Source organism: Colobus angolensis, unplaced genomic scaffold, assembly GCF_000951035.1.
Source record: "Colobus angolensis palliatus isolate OR3802 unplaced genomic scaffold, Cang.pa_1.0 Scaffold5, whole genome shotgun sequence".
NCBI classification, from domain to species: domain Eukaryota; kingdom Metazoa; phylum Chordata; class Mammalia; order Primates; family Cercopithecidae; genus Colobus; species Colobus angolensis.
The window spans coordinates 2,387,424-2,396,354 of NW_012118487.1; the positions used below are offsets into that span (position 1 = coordinate 2,387,424).

The 8,931-nt window shown below is 39.8% G+C and overlaps 1 protein-coding gene across 1 annotated transcript in view; it reads left to right on the plus strand.

Annotated features, from left to right (window-relative positions):
* Positions 1-3,192: 3,192 nt before the first annotated feature.
* CFAP97 (cilia and flagella associated protein 97) overlaps positions 3,193-8,931 on the plus strand; it is a 28,128-nt gene continuing 22,389 nt past the window's right edge. The window contains exon 1 of the mRNA XM_011959540.1: positions 3,193-4,256. Coding sequence (XP_011814930.1) covers positions 3,212-4,256 — 1,045 coding nt within the window. The 5' untranslated portion in view covers positions 3,193-3,211. The remainder of the gene's footprint in view (positions 4,257-8,931) is intronic.

Genomic DNA, 8,931 nt, shown 5'->3' on the forward strand with positions numbered 1-8,931 from the left:
ATCCCAGCTACCTGGGAGGCTGAGCCGGGAGAGTCACTGAAACCCGGGTGGTGGAGGCTGTAGTGAGCCGAGATCCCACTACTGCACTCCAGCCTGGGTGACAGAGAGAGACTCTGTCTCAAAAAAAAAAAAAAAGGGAGAAAGAAAATAAGAAAAACCCGGGTGTGGTGGTGCATGCCCATAGTTCCAGCTACTAGGGAGACTGAGGTGGGAGGATCACTTGAGCCCAGGAGTTGGAGACTGCAGTGAGCTAGAATCCTGTCACTGCACTGTAGCCTGGGTGACAAAGCAAGACCCTGTCTCAAAAGATAAAACATAAAAATAAACTTTATCAAGTATCTGTCTTTTAAGGATTTGGGATAGAGACTTCCCTCTGTCAGTTTGAATTTTAAAATGAGAAGGCATTAATCAATGCTATGGAAAATAGTAAAATTTGTATTTTAATGTTTATTAGGTATACATTTATAATCTTAAATTTTAAGATTTTCTTACGCATTAGAATTTTAAAACTCACTTGTATTTTGCTTAATCTTCACTTGGCTGATAAAATCTATTAAATTTTCCTAAACGTTGTATACCATTTGCTAATTTGATTAACATCACAAATTTTTATTGTTTAGATTTTTTTTTTTAAGTACCTCAAACCGCCGGCTAGGCACACTTATAAACCTAACAAAGGAAATCTTCCTAAGCACTTAGATATTGTTTATAAAAGCAACTAAGTCTAAACTTACTGATTTAATCAATTAGATTCCCTTCTGTGCTTAAATGTAGATGACAGTTAAATTTTTATGAATCTAATACATCAGAATGTTTTCAACTCTTCGAAACACTAAAGACAAGCAGAATTAACCCATGATAAAATGTATTACCACACATACCTTAACCTGTCATGTTAATTTATCACGATAGTATTAATAATACAAGTTTGACTCATTTTTAAATTATATCTATACTTTAAAAAAGATTTTTTTAAGGTTGCACAGTCACTTAAGCAATTAAAGGCTGCAGAGTGTTGTGGCTGGTTTAGGATACAGATTACATAATCGTTTATTCCCTGATTTGATGTAAAATAGAATTAATTATATTTTTAAGACAGAGTCTTAAAGACAGTGCGAGCACTGTCGCCCAGGCTGGAGTGGTACAATGGTGTGATCTTAGCTCACTGCAACCTCCACCTCCTGGATTCACGCCATTCTCCTGCCTGAGTCTCCCAAGTAGCTGGGATTACAGGTGCACACTACCATACCTGGCTAATTTTTTGTATTTTTAGTAGAGATGGGGTTTCACTATGTTGGCCAGAGTGGTCTTGAACTTCTGACCTCGTGATCCACCTGCCTTTGCCTCCCAGAGTGCTGGGGATTACAGGCATGAGCCACCGCGCCCAGCCCTTTGCTGTTTAATTACTGGAAATTATTTTATTGTTACTTTTGAATATCAGTGTGTACTCATGGCTTCTCATGGAAATTATTTTTTCATTTTTATGTATACTTGCCTTTTTCCTTTTTCAGTGCTGAATTGTCCAACGTGGACAGTGGAAGCCCCTTTAAACTGATCCTCTGTTTGATTCCCGCCACCCCAGGCATATTTATGAATATTGTGCTTTCTGGCAACAATAAGCTGATCCAGGCTCTTTGCCTTCAGAAATGCAGTCCCCTGCCTGCCAAGGAGTCCTGGGGTTTTCTTAGTGGAGAATAGTATTAGAAGGTCAATTCTGATCTTAAGGTTATCAGTAATAGATAATGTGACACAGCCGCTTTGACCACTGTAATAACAGTTAAAAAAACATTTTTTAAAGACTATGACCTTATAATGATGTTTCTAATTTAACTGTATGGAATATTAAAATACTTTAAATCAATGTTTTTATCATAGTAATATATAAATTTACAGGTCAACTAGTAATTTAAGGTCTATAACAAAAACAATGGTCTCTAAGGAAAAAAAACACACAAAAATCAAGTGGTCCCTGCCCCATAATAAAGGGAACTACTTTGAACATTTTAATCCAGTTTTTGTAATACTTCACTCCATGTGTCTGAATAATATGCCTTGATTTTTCCATTTTAGACAGCCATTGGCTGTCTGCTGTGAAACGTCTCTTATATCAGACCCCCTTTAACACAGTGAGACATACATACTCTTCCCCTTTCATTTTCTACATGTGGTTTTGGCACAGTTTGTGATTACACATTCAGAGGTTTGACATACCTGTGCAGCCTGTATGTGTGACTTAGAACTTTTGTTCCTCTTCAAGAAGGGATGGGGAACCTTGACAAGAATCATCTCCTTGTCTCTGCTGCTTCCTCCCTAACTGCGAGGAAAGGGGACAGAGACAGCAAGTCCTGAAATATGTTAGGCAGTCCTCACTGCATGGCTTCCACTAGAATCGGGTTTGGACTAGTTCAGCTGGTCCTATGAGATTTTTCTTCTTTTCCTTTCTTTTATTTTTTTGACTTTTATTCTCAAGGGAGGTGACCTATGAGTTTTTTTTAACTCTATCCTTTCTTATTCTGAACTCTAATTGTATTTAATTTGTATATTTTTCGGGTTTTTGTTTTTGTTTGTTGTTGTTGAGACAGAGTCTCGCTCTGTCACCAGGCTGGAGTGCAGTGGTGTGATCTCTGCTCACTGCAACTTCCACCTCCTGGCTTCAAGCAATTCTGCCTCAGCCTCCTGAGTAGTTGGGACTACAGGCACGCACCATCACGCCCAGCTAATTTTTGTATTTTTAGTAGAAACGGAGTTTCACCACATTGGCCAGGATGGTCTCGATCTCTTGGCCTGGTGATCCGCCCGCCTTGGCCTCCCAAAGTGTTGGGATTACAGGCGTGAGCCACCGCGTCCAGCCTTTTTCTTTGTTTTATTGTATTTAATTTATAGAAGGCAGATTATCCTTAAGATTCGCTTAGGTATCCATGTTTGTGACATCCCTGCCTTGATGATCTGTTGTTTTCTTGTGAACTTAATTATGAGACTTTTTTATTTTTCAAATAATTGGTAGAACTTGTTACTCATACAACCCCATCATCACTTCACTGAGTTACTTTTTGTTGTTGTTTTTATAATGTTTCTTTTTATATATTAACCACACTTGTCAGTTTGGGAAAATAATTATTGTATACAAATGGAAAGTATTTGGAAATCACTCTTTAGTCTGATGTTTACTTTTTTTTTTTTTTTTTTTTTTTGCAGATATATTTTTGCCATCATGGATCAGTTTGGAGATATATTAGAAGGTGAAGTCGACCATTCTTTCTTTGACAGTGACTTTGAAGAAGGAAAGAAATGTGAAACTAACTCAGTTTTTGACAAGCAAAATGATGACCCGAAGGAAAGAATAGATAAAGATACAAAAAATGTGAACTCGAACACCGGAATGCAAACAACAAAAAATTATCTTACTGAGAAGGGAAATGAAAGAAACCTGAAACTTCCCCCAGAACACCCTGTTGAGAACGATGTTACACAAGCTGTAAGTTCTTTCTCATTGCCAGCCTCTTCAAGATCAAAAAAATTGTGTGATGTTACAACAGGACTTAAAATACACGTGTCCATTCCAAATAGCATTCCCAAAATTGTAAAAGAAGGTGAAGATGATTACTACACAGATGGAGAGGAAAGCAGTGATGATGGGAAGAAATACCATGCCAAGTCCAAGTCCGCCAAACCATCTGCCAACGTTAAAAAAAGCATAAGGAAAAAGTATTGCAAAGTTGGCTCCTCTTCCTCCTCCTCTTTATCTTCCTCATCTTCGAGTTCAAGCACAGATTGTTTAGATGCAGGGTCTGATAGCCATCTATCTGATTCGTCTCCATCATCCAAGAAACATGTATCTGGTGTAACCCTCCTGTCACCAAAACAGAAGTATAAATCAGAAATAAAATCGACAGAAACACAGCCTTCAAGTACTACACCAAAATGTGGCCGCTACCCCGAGGAGTCTGAAGATACTGTGACCGACGTAAGTCCCTTATCAACTCCAGACATTAGCCCTCTCCAGTCTTTTGAACTGGGCATAGCAAATGATCAAAAAGTGAAAGTTGAAAAGCAAGAAAATGTGAGCCAAGAAATATATGAAGATGTTGAGGATCTGAAAAATAATTCAAAATATTTGAAATCAGCCAAAAAAGGGAAAGAAAAACATGAGCCTGATCTCTCCTCAAAGTCGTCTTCAGTGTTAGACTCTAGTTTAGACCACAGACATAAACAAAAAGTCTTACATGACACAATGGATCTGAATCATCTTTTGAAAGGTAATTTTCTTTTCCTCTTAAAGTATGTGTACTTATATATGGAGTGTAACTATTAAATGCTATGAATTTGCGTTGATCTAGTAGATATTTTTTATTGTTGGGAATAATTGATATTATTAGTAACTTTACCAAATACTGTATTTTACCATAAAAATATCTCAAATATCATTTGTATTATTTGGTATAGTGATTTGTATGTGTATAATACATATTTTATTTTAGTGCCTTACAAACTCAGAATGCCTAAAGAAAACAGGTGGATAAGATAAATGAGAGAAGGGGAGCCAGATGTTTTTCCACTTTCGATAGAGACACGGGCATATTTCACTTTCTTCTGTAAGAAAGGCAGTAGCGCTCAGGTTAACACCTGATGTGGTATCCTCATATCAGGGACAGTGGCAAGAATGCTGGCAAATGAGAGAACTCAGAGTAAACTAAAGAGGACTCTTCAGACTTTTAAGTTAGAGGCTAAAGAGCATTACTTAAAAATAATTACCAAATTGATGAAAAACATTAAGCTGCTATAAGATATAAGGTATTTTTGAATTAGAATACTCTTTTTGCTTTGTTTCTGTATCAATTTATTATTATCTATATTTAGTTTGAAAGTAACAATTTTCCAGTTCAAATAAAAGCAATTTCAAAGTTTATCTTTGGACTAGTTAATAGAACTAATAATACTGGGCAGGTTTTAGGTCAGTTGATGATAAAGTTTTTAAATTGTAAATAGAATTCTCTTTTGTTTGAAATGTTAAAGTCTTTCGCTAGATAAATTACATATGGTAGCAATGTAAGGGCATAAATACCTTGTTAGTAGAACATGGTCAAATTCACAAAGTGTATTTAGGAGCAGTTCACACTTGATGTTCCCTGTTTTGTAGGTTTTGTTTTTTGGTTTTGAGACAAGGTCTTTCTCTGTTGTCCAGGCTGGAGTGAAGTCACATGACCACAGCTCACTGCAGCCTTGACCTCCTGGGCTTAAGTAATCCTCCTGCCTCAGCTTCCTGAGTACCTAGGACCACAGTCATGCCCCACCACACCTGGCTAATATTTTTTATTTTTGTAGAGATGATGTTTCACTATGTTGCACAGGCTGCCTCGAACTCCTGGCCTCAAGCAAACCTCCTACCTTAGCCTCCCAAAGGGCTGGGATTACGGGTGCATGCCACTGCATCTGGCACTTTTGTAGGCATTTTTTCCCCCTTTCTCTGATTATACCTATTGATTGTTTAGAGTCTCTGAAAAATCACACTCTTAGTGTTGGCCATCACCATCTAGTGGCTAAGCCTCCATCCCATAAATCTTTCCTAATAAATGCTTATTCAGCCTCTTAGAACTTTCAGCATTAAAGAGTTTTCTATTCATGCCCTCAATTCCTTCCATAAGAACTAAAGTGATCTTTTACAAAGTAAATTAAAAAAAAAAAAAAAGTAAATCAGTCCTACTAGTTTCCACTCTTCAGTGACTTACTCTCATATTAAAATAATACCTGGCCAGGAGCGGTGGCTCACACCTCTAATCCCAGCACCTTTGGAGGTGGAGGTGGGCAGATCACTTGAGGTCAGGAGTTTGAGAGCAGCCTGGCCAACATGGCAAAACCCCGTCTCTACAAATAATACAAAAAATTAGTCGAGCGTGGTGGCACACGCCTGTATTCTCAGGTACTCGGGAGGCTGAGGCATGAGAATTGCTTGAGCCTGGGAGGCGGAGGTTGCAGTGAGCTAAGATTGCACCACTGCACTCCAGCCTGGATGACAGAGCGAGACTCCCATCTCAAAAAAAAAAAAAAGTGTATATACGTGTGTATGTATGTATGAAGCCAGGCATGGCAGCACATGCCTATAATCCCAGCTACTTTGAAGGCTGAGGCCAGAGCCAGAGGGTCCCTTGAGTCCCACCTAGGCAACATAGTGAAACTCGTATATTATTATTAAAATAATAATAATATTGGCTGGGCATGGTGCTCATGCCTGTAATCCCAGCATTTTGGGAGGCTGAGGCAGGCAGATCACGAGGTGAAGAAACCATCGTGGCCAACCTGGTGAAACCCCATCTCTACTAAAAATACAAAAATTAGCCGGGTGTGGCGGCGGCGCCTATAGTCCCAGCTACTCGGGGGGCTGAAGCAGGAGAATAGCTTGAACCTGGGAGGCGGAGATTGCAGTGAGCAGAGATCGTGCCACTGCACTGCACTGAGCTCGTGTTGCACTCCAGCCTGGCAACAGTAAGACTCCGTCTCAAAAAAATGATAATAATATCTGAATTCCTTATTATTGCCTAACAGACTCATCCCAGGCAGTGCATTAATACCACCTAGAGGCCGGGCGCGGTGGCTCAAGCCTGTAATCCCAGCACTTTGGGAGGCCGAGACGGGCGGATCACGAGGTCAGGAGATCGAGACCATCCTGGCTAACACGGTGAAACCCCGTCTCTACTAAAAATACAAAAACTAGCCGGGCGAGGTGGCGGGCGCCTGTAGTCCCAGCTACTCGGGAGGCTGAGGCAGGAGAATGGCGTGAACCCGGGAGGCGGAGCTTGCAGTGAGCTGAGATCCGGCCACTGCACTCCAGCCTGGGCGACAGAGCGAGACACAGTCTCAAAAAAAAAAAAAAAAAATACCACCTAGAGAACTCGTAAAACAAATACTGATGCCCAGGCTCTGCCCACAGGGATTCTGATGCATTTGGTCTAGTATGCTATTAAGATTGATGAGAACCATGGCTCTACGTTGTATGGGTATCGCTGGCCTTTTCATGTCCTATTACTGTGCTCCAGTCACACTTGTTGTTGCTGCTACTGTTGTAAGGACACTCCAGGTTTTTTCCCAGTGGTGGGGCACTTGCATTGCCGCGGCCCTTTTTCTTTGCACAGGGCTCTGCTTCTCCCTGTTTCTCAAGTCTCTCAGTTTACACATCACTGCCTCACAGAGCCGTTTTCTAGGCATCTATCTTTGGGAGCTTTTACACACCTCTCTGTGTCGCAGAAGCCTGTTTCCCTCCATCGGGATACTTCCCAGACCCTGAAATGAGTGTCGTTTGTTTGCTCGTGTGTCCCATTGGAGTGAACGGAGGCAGGATCTTATTTCTTGTTGGAATTCCCAAATATAGGCACATAATAGTATTTGTAGACTGAAGGGACTGTCAGGAAGCTGCTTCTGTTGCACAGCTCTGCTGGTTAGAAAATGTATTTCATATGTTTTGGGGAAATTTGATTTTGTAACAGTTGCCCATTCCTGTTAAATTTGCCATCTGAAATACATAGAAAAAGTCTGTGCATCCTTCTGCATTATAATCTTTAAGAAGTTTGATTAATATTCTCCCCTGGGTAAAATCTCTAATTTTTAATCAAGCCATCTGGAGTAACAATTTTCACTTTTTTCTTCTAATTCTTATGGCCACTTCCCAGTCTGTGTGTCCATTAATTAAGCTAGAGCATACGATTCGCTAGGTGGATGATTCATTGGGTTGATAGACAGCAGGCTGCAGCTGTCTCCTGCTCTTCTGGATTTCTGGCACCAACCTCAAGTGTGCTAACACAACTTTTAAACATTTTGATCGTAGGACCCTTTTACATTCATAAAAGTTATTGAGGATTCTGAAGAGCTTTTGTTTATATAGGCTATAGCTTATATCCATAAATATTTACCATATTAGAAATTAAACATTTTAAAAATATTTATTTGTTTAATAGTAGTAATAAACTCATTATATAGTTACCATATAATGTAAGTAACATATGTCATGAAAAAGCTGTATATCCAAAAAATCAGTGATTTTTGCTCATCACTAGTGTCTGGTTTAATAGAACATAGCTGGATTCTCAAATCAGCTTCTGCTTATAATCTATTATAATCTATATATCGTTGGCTGAAGGATATACAGAAAATCTGGCATATACAAAATGTGGTTCAAAAATGAAGGAGTATTTTAATAACCTTTTCCGTTAATTGTGGATTTTTTTTTTATACCACAAGTCGTATTTTCTGTTTCTTTTTTTTTTTTGAGACAGAGTCTCACTCTGTCACCCAGGCTGCAGTGCAGTGGTGCAAGCTCGGCTCACTGCAACCTCTGCCTCCCAGGTTGAAGCGATTCTCCCGCCTCAGCCTCCCGAGTAGCTGGGATTACAGCTGCCCTCCACCACACCCGGCTAATTTTTGTATTTTTAGTAGAGATGGGGTTTCACCATGTTGGTCAGGCTGGTCTGGAACTCCTGACCTCAGGTGATCGGCCTGCCTCGGCCTCTCAGAGTGCTGGGATTACATGTGTAAGCCACCTCGCCCAGCCCACAAGTAGTAGTTTCTTAGATGTTAGCTGCAATGTGAAATCTGAAATTAATCTCAATTAACTTTTAATTGTGAATTCAGAGTCTGTTACATTAAAACATACTGATATTTCTCTTTTTTTAATTATTATTATACTTTAAGTTCTAGGGTACATGTGCATAATGTGCAGGTTTGTTACATATGTATACTTGTGCCATGTTGGTGTGCTGCACCCATTAACTCATCAGCACCCATGAACTGGTCATTTACATCAGGTATAACTCCCAATGCAAACCCTCTCCCCTCCCCCTCCCCGTGATAGGCCCCGGTATGTGATGTTCCCCTTCCCGAGTCCAAGTGATCTCATTGTTCAGTTCCCACCTATGAGTGAGAACATGCGGTGTTTGGTTTTCT